The following is a 19,783-nucleotide window of genomic DNA, read 5'->3' as shown; positions in this document are numbered from 1 at the left end:
AGAAAAGCGAAAATAAATCAAACTCAAAATTAGTGGAAGAAAAGAAATAATAAAGATTAGAGCAGAACTAAATGAAAGAGATGAAAAAAAAAAAACCTACAGAAGACCAACAAAACGAAAAGTTGATTTTTTGAAGGGTAAACAAAATAAATTTAGCCAGACTAAGAACAGAGATTACCCAAATAAAGTCAGACATAAAAAGGAAACTTTACAACTGGTACCACAATAATACAAAGGAATATAAGAGACTATTCTGAACAACTATAAGCCAACAAATTAGAAAACCTAGAGAAAATGATAAATTCCTGGACTCATATAATGTACCAAGATTGAATCAAGGAGAAATAAAAAAACTGAACAGATCACTATCTAGTAATGAGATTGAATCAGTAATAAAAATGATCCCAACAGAGAAAAGCCCAGGACCAGATGACTTTATTGCCGGCTTCATTGCTGAATTCTACCAAACTTTTAAAGAATAACTTATACCAAGTATTCTCAAACTATCCAAAAAAATAGTAGAGGAGGAAATTCTTCCAAACTCATTCTATGAGGCCAGCAGTAGCCTACTACTAAAATCAAACAAGAACGAAACTAAAAAAGAAAACTGCAGACCAATATCCCTCATGAACATGGATGCAAAAATCCTCAACAAAACACTAGAAAATGAAATCTAACAATACATGAAAAAGATTGTATACCATTATCAAATGAGATTTATCCCAGAGATGCAAGGATGGTTCAACATATGCAAATCAATAAATGTGATACCTCAACAGAATAAAGGACAAAAACCATATAAACATTTCAATAGATACACAAAAAAGCCACTTAATAAAATTCAACATCCCTTCATGATAAAAACTCTCAACAAATTAGAAAGCAATGCACCTCAACACAATAAAGGCCAGATATGACAATCCCACAGCTAACATTATATTGAATGGGGAAAAGTGGAAAGCTTTTTCTCTAAAAACTGGAACAAGACAAGGATGAACACTTTCACAACTCCTATTTAACATAGTACTAGAAATGCTAACCAGAGAAATTAGATAAGATAAAGAAATAAAGTGCATTCAAATTGGAAAAGAGAAAGTCAAATTGTTCCTGTTTGCAGACAAAATGTTCTTATATATAGAAAAACCTAAAGACTCCACAATAAAACTCTCAGAACTGATTAAGAACTTCAATAAAGTTGCAGTATACAAAATCAACAAACAAAAATCAGTAGTGTTTCTATATGCCAATAACAAACTATCAGAAAAAAAATCAAGAATGCAATCGCCTTTATAATAGCTACAAAAAATACTTAGAAATAAAGCTAACCAAGGAAGTGAAAGATCTCTACAATGAAACCTACAAAACACTGATGAAAGAAACTGAAGAGAACACAAAAAATGGAAAGACATCACATTTTCATGGATTAGAAGAATTAACATTGTCAAAATGACTATACTACCCAAAGCAATCTACAGATTCAATGGAATCCCTGTCAAAATACCAATGACATGCTTCACAGAAATAGAAAAAAAATCCAAAATTTGTATGGAACCATAAAATACCCCAAATAGCCAAAGCATTTGTGAACTTAAAGAACAAAGCTGAAGGCATCACACTGACTGACTTCAAATTATACTACAAAGCTGTAATAACCAAATCAGCATTGCACTGGTATAAAAACAGACACATAGCCCAATCAAACAGAATGGAGTATTCAGAAATAAGTTCGTATTTACAGCCAGGTGATTTTTGACAAAGGCAACAAGAACATACATTGGGGAAAGGATAGCCTCTTCAATAAATAGGGCTGGGAAAATTGGATATCCATATTCGGAAAAATGAAACTAGAACCCTATCTCTCACCATGTACAAAATCAACCCAAAATGGATTAAATGCTTAAATATAAGACCCCAAACTATAAAACTACTAGAAGAAAACACAGGGGAAATACTTCAGGACACTGGTCTAGGCAAATATTTTTATGGCTAAGGCTTACATGCAACAAAAGAAAAAAAACAGACAAACGGGATTATATCAAACTAAAAATCATACTTAGAGCAAAGGAAACAATTCATCTGACAGGGAACTAATATCCAGAATATGCAAGGAACTCAAACAACTCAACAGCAATAAAAGAAATATTTTTATTTAAAAATGAGCAAATGATCTGAATAGACATTTCGTGAAAGCAGACACACAAATGACCAACTGGTATATAAAAATGCTTAATGTTATTTATCATTAGGGAAATGCAAATTAAAACCACAAAGAGATATCATCTCACCCCAGTTAGAATGGTTATTATCAAAAAGACAAAAAATAAGAAATGCTGGCAATGATTCAGAGAAAAGGGAGTTCTTATACAATATTGATGAGAATGTAAATTGGTACCGTCATTATAGTAATTAGTATGGAGAGTCTTTAAAAAACTAAAAACAGGACTACCATATGATTCAGCATTCACATTACTGGGTATAGGTCCAAAGGAAAGGAAATCAGTATGTCAAAGAGATATGTGTACTCCCATGTGTATTGCAGCATTATTCACAATAGCTAAGATATGAAAATTAACCTATGTGTTTATCAACAGATTAATGGATAAAGAAAATGTGATATATATATATATATTAGAATATTATTCAGCTCTAAAAAAGAATGAAATCTTATCATTTGCTGCAACATGAATGAACCTGGAAGACATTATGTTAAGTAAAATACATCAGGCCCAGAAAGATAAACACTGCATGTTTGCATTCACGAGTGGGAACTAAAAACTTTGAGCTCATAGAGAGTAGAACTGTGGTTGCTGGAGGCTGAGAATGGGAGGGGTGAGTGGGAGAGGGATTTTGAAGAGACTGGTTAATGGATATAAAATTACAGCCACATGAGAGAAGTTAAGTTCTGGTATTCTAGAGCGCTATAGGATGGCTATAGTTAACAATAATTTATTATATACTTTCTAATAGCTAGAAGAGAAGATTTCGAATGTTCCCAGAACAAAGAAGTGATAAATGTTTAAGGTGAAGAATATGCTAATTACCCTGATTTGATCATTACCCATTCTATACATGTATCAAAGTATCACTCTGTATCCCATAAATATGTACAATTATTATGTGTCAATTTAAAAAAGTTAAAAGCCATACTGAATGAAACAAATAACTTTGCTTACTTCTCCCTTTTAAGTATGTACATATTTCTTTTCTCCTAAGTTGTTTACAAAAAGATATCAAGTATTTATAGGCTATCTAAATTTTCTAATATTTAAAAAGTATTCTATTCTTGGCCGGGCACGGTGGCTCATGCTTGCAATCCCAGCGCTTTGGGAGGCCGAGGCGGGCGGATCACGAGGTCAGGAGATCGAGACCACGGTGAAACCCCGTCTCTACTAAAAATACAAAAAAATTAGCCGGGCGTGGTGGCGGGCGCCTGTAGTCCCAGCTACTCAGAGAGGCTGAGGCAGGAGAATGGCGTGAACCCGGGAGGCGGAGCTTGCAGTAAGCCGAGATCGCGCCACTGCACTCCAGCCTGGGCGACAGAGCGAGACTCCATCTCAAAAAAAAAAGTAATCTATTCTAGTGGGGGGAGATTTGTGGCACATGATGGCATTAGGGGCTTTAAACTGTAGTCCGAAGGGACTACCAATTTATAGCCATTCAAGTAAGAACTTAGTAAACATTTTTAAAAATAAAGTCATCAGTAATCAATCACTTTCATTTGGTGACTATAATTTCTCTTAAATTAAACATTAATTATCTACTTCAACACAAGTAGAGAACAGCCAGATAATACTGGGACACAAACAAAGAAGAGTTGACATACATTACTGACTATTCAGTAATAGGCAGTCAATTAGTATTTGTGGAATGAATGAATAAGAATAAAAATTTCATATTATTTCATGGGGCAAGGGTAGCGATAGCAAAGATTACAGGCCTCTATACTCTATATTGTAGGTTTACAATATAGTAGAGGAGAAAAGTAAAGGTTCAAATATCTTCAATACTTAACAGTTTAATTGCCACTAGAGTAGTGTAGTTGAGGAGTTTATGTTAAAATATATTATTTATTCTTATGATTAAAAAGCACATGTACAGAGAATAACACAAAGTAAGATTAAGTATGGTTCCTATTCTTTAGGATCATTTCGGGGAAAATTTTTCTTTCATACTTATTACCAAAGAGCTGAAAGGAAATAAGACATGTATATGAAGATATGTGATGACTGCTCTTTTGAGACCAAAGGAGGGAGGCATATGGCCATGACAGACAAGTGAGGTGTATGAATAGAAAGGAGGAGCTAAAAACAACTTTGCTTCTGCTCAGCTCCCATTGATCAAGTTTGAACTAATTAGCAGGGATGCTGTCCTTCCTCAAAGTATAAGCTCCTCTCTAAAAATGATTAATTTGAAAAGTGGAAAGGGAGGTGCAGAGACTTTCAATTAAATCCATTCATTCTTGCAAAAGAACCACAAGCTTTACTACTTTAAGCAACTTTATCTGCAAATCTTTCGGATATACTATAACAATTTTAAGTATTTGTGACTGGGTTACTTTTTCGGTCATGAATCGAAGATTAAAACAATCCTGTGCCCATCATAACTCTAGGTCCATTTTTGCCTTAAATACAGTATGTTCAATCCATTCTATTTAAAATCCACTTCCACTCTAATGTCAAATAAATTTCACAGCTTCTTTAAAAAATATAAAAACTGAGGTGAGAATTTCTCCAGAAAATTATATTTCTTAAAATCCCTGAGGAATATGGAGATAATTTTATTTTAAATAAGTCATGTTAACAATAAGTATTCATTTAAAAAAACAAAAAAGAAAAAAAAACACCTGAATTTTTCCAAACTGGCAATATCTAACACACAAGAAATACATGTGATGCTAAAAAGATTTTTATAAATCATTATGAGCTAAAATGTTACCTACTGTTCTTTCTTATCTTTTGAAAATCTACAATAATTTTTAATATAATGTCTCATATTGTAGAAATTCCACTTGGAAGCACATGAGAGAGACAGATCAATTATAAAGATTCAAAAGCTCCTAAGTAACTCTCACAACCCAAAAACTTATTAAAGGAAATTGAGATTCCCATGCCAGAAATATATTCTTACATAAACATAAAAGAAGAACTCTTACCATAAGTTGGGGTGCTTTCTCGTCTTCCTTGACTACTTGATCTTCCTTTTTCATATTCATAGCAATATAAGACAGTATCTTCTTCGACAATATTAAATCTCTTTCGATATTCCTGATCCAGAAATGAATTTGGTGATTCAGATCCCTTATGGACTGGCTTGCCCACCATATGTCCTCTGAGGTCTTCACAAGGAAGGTTTCCTTTTTCATCCCTAAAGAAAGGTTAGAGTAAAGGAAAAGATGTAGAAACATGTTAGGGTAGTAAATGGCCGAGGGTCTAAAATACTAATAATTTATTCCCATACAATATATCTCCTGACCTTTTCAAACTTTCTTTGAGATTTATAGGGCAATTTGTAATTATTCTTATTTTGCTGAAAACAAAATGGTGAGTCTCAGAAAGGCTAAACAACTTGCCTGAATGTTACACAGCTAATAACTGACAGAATTTGAAATAGGCCATGAAACTTTTAACTGTTGCCCAAGTCCATTTTTCACTGTACCATTTCATACATAAATTGCTTTTAGTGTTCAAGAGAGTAGGTCTAATGTTAGTAATGTTAACTTAAGTATATAGCTTTCTTCTGCCAGTTTACCTTTGCACATAAATTGCTTTTAGTGTTTAAGACAGTAGGTATAATGGTAATAATGTTAACTTAAGTATAATGCTTTCTTCTGCCAGTTTACCTTAGCACATAAATTGTTTTTAGTGTTCAAGACAGTAGGTATAATGGTAGTAATGTTAACTTAAGTATGTTTTCTTCTGCCAGTTTACCTAATTGATTCTTGGTAAAAATCTGCACTGCTTAAAAATAAAAATATATTTAAGAACCACCATAAGGAGCACTGTGGCCTTAGGAATCAAATTAGCAATGGTATAAACTTGTACTATAAGAAATTCAAACAACATGTTATTAATTTAAAATAAACCTTACAAGAATTATTCTCAGTATTCAAACTCTACGTATCTCATTTAAGAGTAAAAAGACATATTCCTAGAACTCATTCTAAATGGATATATCAAAATTTCATTATACATCAATGTTTCTTGAGGAGAGAAGGTAAACTAATTTGATAAAATACAGAGTTTAAGAATGGAATTTAGGGTGATGGCAAGTTGATTTTTTTCTTCTATAGGATTCTAGAGAAAAACATCTCTAATAATTTATGGGCTCCCTAAAACTTATTACTCACACACTCTAATAGGTAATTAAGCCCAAATTAAGCCCATTTTGATAGAAATAGTGCATTTGTGATTTGTTAAATTGAATCTTGTTTATTTTATGAAATGTTTCACTGATTACCTATGAACTTTTTGTCAGAAAAGCTTGTCTTCTAGAACATGACTATGAATGTAAATGCAATGTTTCCCCCCTTGTGGACCATTAGTTAAATTTCTTCCTTGTTCTTAATTGTTTCTGGTTACCCTAAACAGTGCCATGAATAAATGCTGTCAAACCAGAAAAATAATTTAATTTTATGTTAAGTGATAAGACTAAAATCTTAAATTCATAGAATAAACTAAATTATAACAAGACAGATAAAAAGAACAAATTTTTAATTAATTCCTATTATACCTTATAAAATGGTGATGAGCTTATAAAAGTAATGTGAATTCTAAAATATGAGCCCCAGTCTGGCAAAAGCCTGCATTTCTGCTTCTGTGTGTAAATGTTTAGATTAGGTTTGTCCAAATGTAGAAAACTATACTCCCAGTATTTGAAATATGTAGAAAGTAGTAAACAACATTCTCCAGACTGACAATCAGTGAGTTTTCTTATCTGTTTAACCCATCACAAGGTGTTGTTGCCATTTACATTACAATTTACTCTTTTATTTTCTAAAATAAAAGTATTGCTTATTACCAAAATAGAACTATATAGATAGTTCTTAGGCAACATGAAGGAAATAAATATAAAATCCAGGCAGAATTTTATTTCAGCTTGCTGAAAACTTTCCCTGAACAAATTGCCCGGTTAGTCCACTATCAAAAAGAAATTGACACTGTAACTAGCTTGGAAGCAGCCCTAATGAATTTTGGCACTGGAGTAAGGTTATGCCTATCTGTAAATGGACCAGACCTCAAGCTATGAGGCTTGTGACATGAATGTTAATGCAGCTGAAATCAGAGGGTGATTCAGCCCTATTAATACACATACTATATTTATATGGAAACATCTTGTGGCAGTAAATTGAAAGGGATGGTATTTCCTACTCTATAATAATATGAAGGAGGGACCTTATATCAACAGGGTAGATTTTTAAAACAAATCTATATAGAATGCAGTAAAATACTGTTGAATTAAGAAAAGTACCAAGCAAAACCAAACTTTTCAGTAGAATGAGTAGATACATGTATTGTGTATGTAAATGTGTGTATGTGTATGTGTGTGTGTGTGTTAATGTATATATTCATGTCATGAGTCCCTGGAGAACTCAATGTGTTAATTCATTCTGATGTAAAGAGTTTTTACACCTTTCTTAATGTTGTAAGTTAATGCACGTAAGTAATAAATCTGTGCCTTTGCTCTAGAAAGGATTTAAGGAAGCATTAAAAGAGCATTGCTTTACTGCAGTAACTTTAATGACACGCAGTAGAGTTAATAGGAGAAATTAGTGCTTAAATGTTATAGTTGTTCAAAGACCTATAAATTCTTCATTTTCATCATGGAAAAAGAAAGTTTGTTAAGTACAGAAATGTACTATATATAATGATAATGAAACTGTGTATAGTCATAAGACATATAATAAAATGCCAACCAAATTTCACTCACTTCACATACATGAGTGTTTTATCTTTTAGAGAAAAAGGCACTTTTGCAATAACTTTTTTTCTGGAATAAATGTGTTCAAAAATCGTAATCACATGAAAAAAATTTTGCCTAATTTGAAAACTAGTCCTATCATTTTTCAAGTCTGTTTTCTTTTTGAGATGAGAGAGGTTTTATTATTTGCAATCCAAATCAAACATAAATGTTCACATACCACCAAAATGCCTATCCTGTATAAACAAAGTTTTTTAATATGGGGAAAAATGTTCAGAAGAATTAAACTAGGTCCATCACATTCATCTTCAAAATGAGAAAATAGGAAAAAAGTGCCAAGGCTGTATCTATAAAAATAACCACGACTGCAAAAAGTTTTGACTGTCAACTTAACATCGAGCCAGAAAATGCAGACATTTATATAAGGCTGTAGTTCAAAGGGGCTTTGATGCATGGATTGTTCTGACTCCTATATCGAAAGATTTTATGACTGGGTAAGTAATAATTTGACTCAAAATGTATTTAGAATATTCTATTAAATTATATACTGACCAACTAAGAATCAGTTACAGTGATATAGTAAACACTATGAATTTTACAGAAAAGTATGGAGCTTTCAAGCAATACTGACAAAACAAGGGTCATTATGTTGATATTTCAATTTCACATTCTCTAATATTTTTAAATAGCATCTTCAAGCTTTTTACTAGCTTCAATATATAGCCTTTATAATACGTCCACCACACTCAGAAGACAAAACTGGATCATTTTACTCTTTTATCCTCTTCAGTGCATTTTAAATATTTTCTGTAGAGGAGGCACTTTCTTTGTAACAAGTTCCTCACTACCCAAGAGGAAAGAACATTTTAAACCTACAGAGATTTGATAAAAATAATCTTTTGATGTTTATCTGTATATATAGCCCTCTGAAGAATAAGGCCTCTTAAATAATTATTTGCGCTGAAATAAAAATCTTTCCAAATAAAATGTAAACAAATCATAAAAAGTCACTTCCTGTTTGGAACACATACTTTGCTCCTCATGCAAGAGTATGTGGAAAATCTGACACTGTCTTAATAGAATTAAAATGCAACTTGCATTTTAGTAGGATATTGGATGGATTTGCATATTTGCTTGTAAATTGAACACGACTGTAAATTATATATTAGATTTATGAAACGCCAGCTTAGTAAACTATATCTTATAAGTTATGTTCCAATGGCTATATTTAATTCTCAAAGAACTAAAATGTACATAAAACTGACTACAGTTATATTACTAGATGACAACACAGTATTTGCAGATAAACCACATTGCCATGCAGCATTTAGATCACATAATGTCAGTAAACCATCATATCTAATAGAATACAGATTTCTGAAATACTAAGTGTACTAAAGAATAATGGAAATTAAACACAAGGAATTCAGTTCTTTTATATATGAAAGAAATTTAATACTATTTATGGCTTGAAAACAAGAGACCTTAAATTATTGTTTTTGAATGCAGAACTAATTTAAAAACTGAATCAAGTTTTTTGTGATTGGTATTAATGATCCCCATTTAGCGCTAGTCCTTTTCCATAATTTTTGTATTTCACAAGGCTGGATATCAGAATGCTTTTAGGAAGAATGTATTATGACATAAAGCTGTATTCTTCCACATCTGCAAGGAGTTTCAAATAAGAATCAATAAGTGAAATAGAGATACAGCCTCAGGAAATCTAGAAAATAGACTTTAAGGGTAATTCATTCCCTTGTAAACTCTACTTCCTGAAAGAAACATTAATGATTTAATGAAATAAAAATTTCAGACACAGGATTATTAGGGGAAAAAGACATTCTCTCTCATCACCATTATCAAAGAAAATCTTCCTCATTACTTACATTTAAGAAAGCATAAAAGTTATCTATAGCTTTCTCTTTTTTTTTTAAAAAAAATGTATGAAATGCTTCAAAGTAACCTGAAATTTTCTGGGGCTTTTTAGCCAAAGAGCCTCACTTATTCTTTACTTATTAAAATAACCCTAACTATTATTTAGTATTACTTTCTTCTTCTTTCCTATTATGAGATAGTATAAAATATTTAATGCACAGCAAGTATTTGTATACAAATTAGTTAATATTATTATTAACCAACATGCATTCTCTATAATGGGAATGATTTTGCAGAATGTGTTCAGAATTCCTAACTATGAGAAAATATTCAAGGTGTTCCTTGAGAATTGACTTTGCAGTTTATATGCTGTTAGGTTTACCTTTAGCTAGAAGCTGCCTAGGACAACGTGATAGTTTTATACCTGGGAATATATGGTTCTGCAGGAGGAGGCGGAATGTAGAGATCCTGGAGGGCAGAACTGTCTCTTTTGGTGGGTGTACTGATGGTGCTGGAAGGCGTGGCAACGCTGCTTGTGGGACTTCTAGGTATAAGAGGCTGGTTAAAATGAAAAAGAAAATACATACGCACACAAACAACACACAAAACAACAACAACAACAATGACACATAGTTATCATTTTAAAATTATCTATTTCTGCAAAGTTTTTGAACTTGGCTGAAATCAAGAAACATGTTGTTTAGTACATGGATATTCCTTTCAATCTCCAAAAACAAACAGTATGGTAAAGGTTTCCACTTCACTCCCAACTCACCTTAATCTATGGTATAAACGCCGAAATACTACTTATAAAGCAAAAATACCATGCAGTGTCTCAAAATGGGAAGATTTATCTCACAGTTAGAAACTTATTTAAATTAAATTAACTTTGTCAGAATCCCACCTTTAAAAGGACAATAATGATGAGTAACTCAAAAGAATTAGCTCACTCACATCCTGACTGATGTATGAGAAAGCTATTTCAGATCTTCTCCCAAAAAAAGACAAACCATATTTCTAGGTTAGTAAAATGTTACAGATGGTCAGAGAAGGTTACAAAAGTGGGAGTATGAAAGGCCAATACGAGAGTATTTGCTAGAAAAACATATTTTTTTCTGTCAAAATAAGCATAGCTGTCTTCTCAAAGCCATTTTATGGTACATCATCAAAAGTATGGTAATTATGTAACACAATCATTTCACCATTCATAGGCACACACATTTATCCATCATTTAAAATAATCTTTAGTTGCATATATGGATCTCATTTTCATGCCTGTATTTAAGTATTAAATAGGAGGTTGTTTTCTTAAAGTTAAAATAATATATATACTGAATTAAACAGTACATGAGGATGCATTAACTTAAAAGCACTCCCAATTCCAAGCTTCACAGCATTTGAAAATAATCTACTGGTTTGTGAAATTATCCTGAAGTGAAACTAAAATTCACAAATTTTATGTTTATCTTACAGATCTTAATGATTAGCTATGCATACAATTAACACATTAAAAATAAAAGTTTTAATGCAATCACAAACACAAAAATAATGATCACAAATGAACTGTATCTTCACATGACAAGATGTTGCCATTTTAGCCAGTATGAAAACTCTCTTAGCATATTTATATAGACTCACAGTTCTATTGTTTTAATATGCATTGCTAGACACTCAAAAAGTGGCATATTACAACTATTTTGTATTGTGACAATACTTTTGTACAGATAAACAAAATTTGTTTAAAAAGCCAAGCATAAATACAATGGAAAGTACAATGTTAAGTCACTGGGGTAGGCTACATAATTTAGGACTCAGTTCATGGTTTTGACCTTCCCTGTTACACAGCTCACCTTAATAGCTTGAAATCATACATCCTACCAAAATGACAGTTAAATTCTAATGTAGTGAGGTAGAAATTAAAGAAAGAGAGAGAGAAAGGGAAAAGGAATGATAATGTAATTTGGGAGTTTACAATATTCCACCTTATATGATATTTTTAAAAAGGTCAGAAGTTTTACATGTTAATTGAAGAATTGTAAGCTATTATAAAATTATACAGTAAAGATTATGTTTTGCTATGCTAATTTTGGAATAGGGTCCAGTCAACTATTCCTGTCTTTTAGAAACAAAACTTGAGGCAATGGGAAATCCTGAGATTATACAGGTAATCATAGCAGTCACCTGTACTGATGAATACCATAAATCCCAAGGAAATAAATAACTATTTTATTTCTAAGGATGCATTTCATGCCTCTACAACAAATCCTTGAATGGCAGATTCAACAATACATACATACAGTCACTGTGATGTGACTCTGTTTATAACTGTTTTCCTCTCTGTCAGGACATCTTGGTTTTAAATACAGATGATGCTAAACAATAAATCTGACCAAAAGTTCACCATAATAGAAATGTAGCAAAGAAAACATTCATTTAACAGGATATTATTTTCCAATTCTTTAAAACAGATACACTGTGAGAGAAAAACTAATACTCAGTATGCTTTTTAAACGCTCTAATAGCTTTCTTACTTTAAAATATCCTAACACTGTAAATGAACTTAAAATCAAGTTCTAAAAACATAAGCATTTAAACATAATCAAACTCAAATTTTTATTGTCTTTCCTCTCTCCTGGAGTCACTATTTCTATTTTGAGGACTTCTCTTCTTTACTTTTACCATCTACAGAACTAAAGATAATTTTTCTTGGTTAGTACCTACGCTTCTTCTCCCCAAACAAAAAGGAAGGAAGGAAATAGTAGTAGTCAATGGTTACAAGCATATTTTAAAATAGATACACCTGAAGTGTGAGGTAATGACCAAGGGAATATTTTGTTCTGCCTGGACTATTACCAGAATTGTCTACCTAGGGTACTTGTGTCTTTTCCCTTCCAAGAAATGTAATTATTAGCCCTCAATTTCCTTCAAACTGCTATTTCTCTAGGTTTCTATTTTTAGCAAACAGTTCCTATCAATGTCATCAGTTAATGTTATTAGTTAAATTAGCACATACACAGAGGGAAAAGACTCTTAAATATGCTTAAATACATAACAAGTTTGATTATGCCAAGCTGGTTCAATTAATTGAACTAGTTGTAAAAAATATTACTTCAGAGAAAAAAGAAATTAGTCAATCCTATTGCTTAACTCATCTGGCTTGTTATTTTATTGACTGGTAAGTCACAGAAAATATTTCAACTGGTTTATCATGGAAATACCATCTGGCTCATCAGTATGCCTTGTACCAAGTAAAGCTCATTGTAAATATTTGATATATTCAGCATATTTCTCTCTACTAACTGTGCTCTTTTTAACAAGCTAATCCAAGCTAAATAATAAACATTCTTTTTGAGACTCATATTAAAAAAACTAGACATTAAGCAATGGAAAAATAAAGTTTAGTAAAGTACAACCTTCATGGGAAAATAAAAATAACTACTTAACCCAAAGGGGTCTTTGTGATAATTTAAAATTATAATCTCTAAAAATTTTCTAACTTTGGACAAAAATTGAAAGAATAAAAAATCAAATGACTAAATGAATGAAAAAGGCATTAAAGAACATTAGAAAGACAAGTAAAATTTGACTAAATCAAGTACAGAATAAATGATGTAATTAGCTAAAATTATCAGTGAGAAATTCCTAGTTGTAACAAGTGGCATTAAAAATACACCTATCACCAACAGCCATTTAAGTTTGTGAAAATGCACAGAAAGTAACAAATTTAGCTTCCCTCAACTCAAAACACAGAATTCTTTCAGCATTGAGGTTTTAATAGGCATATTCCTTAGATTGAAAAAAAATCTAATGAGGAGGATATAATACAAAAAGATAGCTTCTCCTATCCTGGCAACATTTACTTATAATCATTTGTTTATAATACAGTGTAAGAAAAGTAGTTACTGTTGCACTACAAAGAAATTTCAATTTAAGAAAAAAGGTAGAATTAAAGGGTAACATTCTTTTATCATTTTGACCTTCTCCGGTATTGACAAAATATGAATGGGAAGAAAATTAGGAACTATCAACACTTATGGATAAAATGGATACAATACAAGGGGACTGCTTTAGGATTACATCTTGTTATTTAAAGTAAACATGAAGCTTCAGCATAACTTGATCTTCTGTGGTATGTAATCAAGTATGACATGGATCCGCTTTTGATCCCATCCAAAGGGGTTTGTTTTCTGGAAGGACCTTGTCATACCATTTAGTTTTCATGTCAATGGTCCTTTTGAGATGAAGCTCTCCTTCCACATATTCAATGAGGCTCCAACAGGGAAGACACATTTGCATGTATGTTGTGACTCTTGTAAAACAAGTCTATTATAGATTTCTGGGGGCACCGGCATGCATCTCTTAAAATGTCCAAATCCCAAATAAAATGATCATATGTATCTCTTCAAACATGCATTGATAACCTTAGGTCAATTAGTGATAACGTACTACTGTCAATTTGCTACTGTTAGAAATCTTCTAGGTAAAACTTGTATTTTTCATACTGTCAGTTTGAATGTATACTTTAAAATTGTGTCACAAAATAGGGTATGACACAAACTTTCCTCTGAATTATGAGTGATAACTTTAGCAATAATATCCTACTCATCCAGCTTAAACATCATTGGAAGATTGTAATTGTTGTAAAATAAAATTTTGTAAGCTAAAGCTTTAAATCCTCTGATGGTTGAGGTCTCACTTTAAAGCCTCTGATTGCTGAGGTCTTTTCTTTGTGTGCCCCAATTTTAACATCTCTAAGGTAACTGAGCACATATGGAAGGTATTGGTGTACCTGCGAAATCTCTATAGTCTTAAAGACCATGAGAAAAGAACTTCTATACTTAACAAACTACATTTGATGTTGAGGTTTTCCCCAAAACATTTTACATTTTAACATCTCTGGGCAAGCATATCTTAATTTAGTTGTCCCTCTTTCTAGTACGTGACCCAGCTTTGATAGAGCTTGAATGAAACCAGTGACATAAAGACAACTCCAGCGTTAAAGATTAAAACAGTGCATTACACATTTATGTAGTTAGTGCTAAAATTCACTAATGCCAAGATCACACAGAACTTGCTTTGCCTTCCAGGGGGGGAATACCCACCGAAATACAAATAATTACATCAAGTATAAAACCTGGCCATTTATTTTATTCGCTCTTGGGAATAAACACAGACTCAAATGGATCACAATACCCCATCATTCTAGCACAGAACATTCACATAAGTCCTTACTCAGTTCAAACACATTTTTAATTCCCAACACTAGTACAAGAACATTGTTTTATATTGACTCTCTTAATAATCTAAGCAAATGCTTCAGAGAAAATGTATCCTGAATTTTAAGCGGCAAGAATTCACATATAATTTTGTAGTTTCTTGACCATGTAAAGAAGGTTAGATCTAATTTGGAAAATTATTGGGAATACTTTTTTCTGGCCAAGCTTTTCATAAGCAGTCAATTATTTGAAAAGAACTGAAGCAAGGGAAATACATATATTCAAAATTCTCCCACTCTCAGTTCTTTCACAGCTTTTTCTAGAATGCAAATTTATAAATACAAAAGGGTTGAGTATCCTTTTATAAGCATATAATTTTTCCTTTCCTGTCAGAATACAGAGAAAACAAGTGTTTTTTTCCGACCACAGATTTGATCAGAAAACCATATCTACCTAGGTTTAAAAATACAGATATATATGCCTAAAACATGTATTACTTATACAGCATATAACTAATAAAGACTTAAGAGTCACACTATAAAATGGCTTTTTCCATCAAATCATGAAATATTGCACATTGTACTGAGGCTAACACTAGTGTCTTTAATTCTGCATTGTCCAGTCTTATGGGCATAATTAAACTGCAACATTAAAACCGGACTTCCATTTTCTCAAATTACAGTAAACATCATTTTGGGGATGTTAACTAAAGAAAGAAGGGACAATTTTTACATTATAGGTGATTATCTGTAGCCACTATTAAAATCTTGAAAGCATGTGGCTCAAAAATACAAATGTGACTTAGATCCTTTGACTGATTTGCTTAAACACTGGTGGGCTAAAATTTGACAATTACTTGCATGTATTTACTCATCTGAGTATGTAAAACATACAATTGCTTCTGGCTCCCAGTCAGCCCAATTACATTTTTAGTTAAAAATTAATTTTCTTCTCTAGTGCCATGCCTAATACTAGTTCTTGCTCTCCTTAAAACAAAACTCTCAGAAACAGATAAATTTTTTGTCATTAATGTTTTTTTTTCAGTCACAACGACCTGCAACTTGAATATTAAATTTTATTGTTGCTTATGTATTTTGATTTTTCCAGAATGACTTTAACCATTCATATCTCCATGTATTTGAAATCAAATGCAATCAACATTCTCCAGTTGTTACACATCAACTGGAGTTACACAACAACTGGTTGTTACACCAGTTGATAGACAAAATCAACTACTATGACTCTTTTCTTTCTATTTTCTGCTCAAAGTTATTTAAATATGCTGTAAAAATGGCATCAAGGTAATGCTAAACAATAAAATTTAAATGGAAAAACACAAAATCACAAAATCATACAAGTAACTATGGCATCAATATGAGAGATTTATAAATGAGAATACAATTTAGGAACATAATTATAATGTTACAGCTTGATGTTATTTTATATAAAAATGTCTTGAACAATATATGTCATTATGTTGAGAATTCCAGCACTGATTTTAGTGATCATTTCTGAGATGCATCCTCACCAAAAAAAAAAAAAAAGCTGGGGTTTTAAATGTTTTAAAAGTCATCGATTCCCAGTGATGATTCCAAGGAACATTCCTGGCAGTGTCCAGATAGTTCTTCCATACATCTCTCATAAGAAGAAATGGACACACCCATCTATGCTCTTGGCCTACACATATTAATTTAAAACCACAAACGTCTAAAAATATACCTTATCCACAGTTCTCTCAGTTTTTTTTTTCATTGAATTAGAAGAAATTGATGAAAAGCAATCACCATGCCTACCAAAATGCAGGAAATTAGTAGAGTGCCTCTAAAAAGATGTTTTGAAAAGCAGCTCTCAGAAAGCAAGGAATCCCTGGTTTGTTTTCTTAGAATAAGAGATTCTATCTCAGATGAGACATCTCTGCTTTTTACAAATGGGTGAAAATGACAACAGAATTAAAGCTTCCAGATATTATTAAATTTGCTTGTAGTATTTGACTAAGGGATGGTTAAGTCCTTATGTTCTATCATAAAATATTTGAGAAATCAGGAATTCATCAAAAGAGCTGCCAGTTTAATGAAATGTACTAATGAAATTGCTCTGTGAGTATGAAGTTGAATTGTATGCTTTTGTTTATTTGGCTATAATTTCATCAATGAATTTCAAAAGAAAATCCAAATCAAAATTCATCATTGTAGTTAATCAATATTGGAAATCGCTATGCTTTTAGTATTTTTAGAAATAAAACTACTACTTTATTTAAAACGTGATATTCTTTGACAATCTTCTACCTTAGGATAGATAAGCTTGTTTGTATAGATAAAAACGATTCCTTATAAGTTTAAAAAATCATTATTCCTTATGTTAGGATAAACTTGTTTATTAAAAAGATACATGTATTAGTGCCTACCTCCACACTACTACAAACTTTCCTATATTTTAATCTATAAATGTTATCAGGTAAATTAAGCCTGGGATAGTATTTTCGAAAAGGTTAAATAGACATATTGAGTTAAATAAATGCCACAGATTATTTCCTTTTGTATCCTCTATTTTAAATAATTCTTGGTAGACTACTGGTACACCCTATGAAAAAAGAAATAACCTCATTTCCATTTTTTCAAGTTTGAATGCTGAAGATTTGTATTCGGATGAGTTGATGGGCATTTTGGCTCCAGTGTATTTCTGTACCTACCAGAAGGAAGAATACAATAAAAATGGCACTCCTGTCTACGTAGAGGATTGTTACTACATTTAGCAGTTATGTCTCACATCTGAGGTAGTTCCTTAGGTACTAGGAAGAAAAGGTGACCTCAGATAAAGTCATGATGTTATGAAAAACTGCCTTCAAGATCTTTTCATCTCACTATTTCTTTAACTTTTCCTGCTCTGGAGGCAGTGTACCTTCACCCTCCAGATCCTGGTACCTTGAGATTTTGTCCATCTTTTGTACCAAAATCTATAATCTATAAAAAGTTTGAGTAGTTTTCATTATGCTTTCAGGTGTCTTTGCATTTTAGCATAAGCCAGAACTTTAAGATCAATGAAGAATTCTGTAATGGTTCAATTTCAGGTCTTCTTCAAGGAGATTCAGTAGTGGTGCGGTATGTTAGAGGACTTATCCATTGTCCTCACTCCTAAGACCTTGTTTTAGCCACTAGAAAATATTTAATTAACACCAATACTCTTTCCTCTGCTCTGTAAAAAGGCAATAACTGAAGTAATTTTCAAAAATGTTAGAAGCAGTCTCCCCTCCCCCAACCAATAGTATTATTTATCTACTGATGGTTGACTTTGGCCAATAGATTTTAGTTGAACCAAATTCAGCTGAAATGACAAATTTACAAAAATGTCAACATATATAGCACTTATATAATGCTGATTTCCTCCTTTTCAGATTTCAGCATTTTGAAAAAGTAAATTTACAAATACATGCAGCATAGCTGAGTAAGCAATGACAAATAAAAATAATTAGTGATCTGATGAGGCACATTTCTCAGAATTTGGAATGGATCTAGAAATAGTGCCTGAAGAGTAAGGCACTTACAGGGTAAGGAATGACATGAGGTAATTTTTAAAATTAAAGTCCTTTTTCTCTAGGTTTGAATACATACACCAAATGTATATGTAACAAAAAAGTTGGTCTTTCAATTATTTTAGCATTTTATATAAAAATGATTCTTAACTGGGTACTGCCATTACCTTAACTCTCCACTTCAGTTTGTGAATGTGGAAAAGAATATAACAGGGGAATAGATTATAAACACATGTGCTAGAGATATTCCCTCAAACAGAGTGCATGGATCAACAAGAAACTAGGGTATTTTTGGTGCTTAATGTGAAATATGAGGGACTAAAGAAGAGGTATTAAATTTCACCTCACATATACAGAGAAGAAAACCTAATGGCTGAAAGTACAGGCCTCTTTTTCAGGGTTCCCACACCCTTACACTTTGAAGAAGGATCTTTGGGGAAGACATGGCAATAGGAAACTCCAGGGGGAACAAAGCAAATTATAATGCAGTGAAAAAAAAAATGATGTAATGGGAAAGTCTGATCTATGCATCTATGACTTAGATAATGAGGCAAACGTTGACCTCTGAACTGTAATGATCATCAAGTATCTTTTAAAATAAACATATATGCAAGTCAAATGGATTTGGACATAATAATACAGTTTTACATATATTAACTTGAAAAATAGATTCACATTAAAATTTTGAAGGCCGTAATGTTGACACATATATGTGTTTTTATATTAAGTATAATGCCAACGGCCAATAAGTAGTAAAGTTTTAAACAATGAGAAATCATTATAATCTATAAAGCCATTCATGTATAACGGAGAATTTTGATTCTTAGGAAAAAAAATCTATAAATAATAAAAGGTACTAATATAGAGCTTAATAACAATTTACTCAGCAGTGACAACAATGCATTTCATATACTGCTTTCCTTTTTAATATGAATAATGGGCCATGTTCCAGTTCAATCGGCCTAATTTCTTTTTAAATTAACTTCTAAGAAAAGGTAATAGTCTCTTATTTTTAAAATGTACGTTTCGTGAAGGACAAAAATTACTTAAGTTTAAAGATTATTTCCTGACTGACATAGAAGAAAATTCATTACATCCTTGCCTTTCATCAATCAGAATCATATTTTTATAACTTTCAAGATAACTCTTAATAAATATATTATCAATGTTAAGATTAACGTTTCATGCTGAAGAGTGATGTTTCATGCTGAAGAAAAATGCAAAAATTCTAGTGCAACAATTTCCC

The 19,783-nt window shown here is 31.9% G+C and overlaps 1 protein-coding gene across 8 annotated transcripts in view; it reads right to left on the bottom strand.

Annotated features, from left to right (window-relative positions):
• CNKSR2 (connector enhancer of kinase suppressor of Ras 2) overlaps window positions 1-19,783 on the bottom strand; it is a 283,752-nt gene that overhangs the window by 119,312 nt on the left and 144,657 nt on the right. For all 8 annotated transcript variants that reach the window (XM_055268902.2, XM_055268903.2, XM_055268904.2 and 5 more), the window contains 2 exons: window positions 10,217-10,350; window positions 5,153-5,364 (listed from right to left, as the gene is read on the bottom strand). In XM_055268902.2, the coding sequence (XP_055124877.1) occupies window positions 5,153-5,364; window positions 10,217-10,350 (346 nt within the window). The remainder of the gene's footprint in view (window positions 1-5,152; window positions 5,365-10,216; window positions 10,351-19,783) is intronic.

This window comes from Symphalangus syndactylus, chromosome X (genome assembly GCF_028878055.3).
Source record: "Symphalangus syndactylus isolate Jambi chromosome X, NHGRI_mSymSyn1-v2.1_pri, whole genome shotgun sequence".
Classification (NCBI taxonomy): Eukaryota; Metazoa; Chordata; class Mammalia; order Primates; family Hylobatidae; genus Symphalangus; species Symphalangus syndactylus.
The sequence above is the reverse complement of the archived record's forward strand: the minus strand, read 5'-3'. Positions and strand labels throughout refer to the sequence as shown.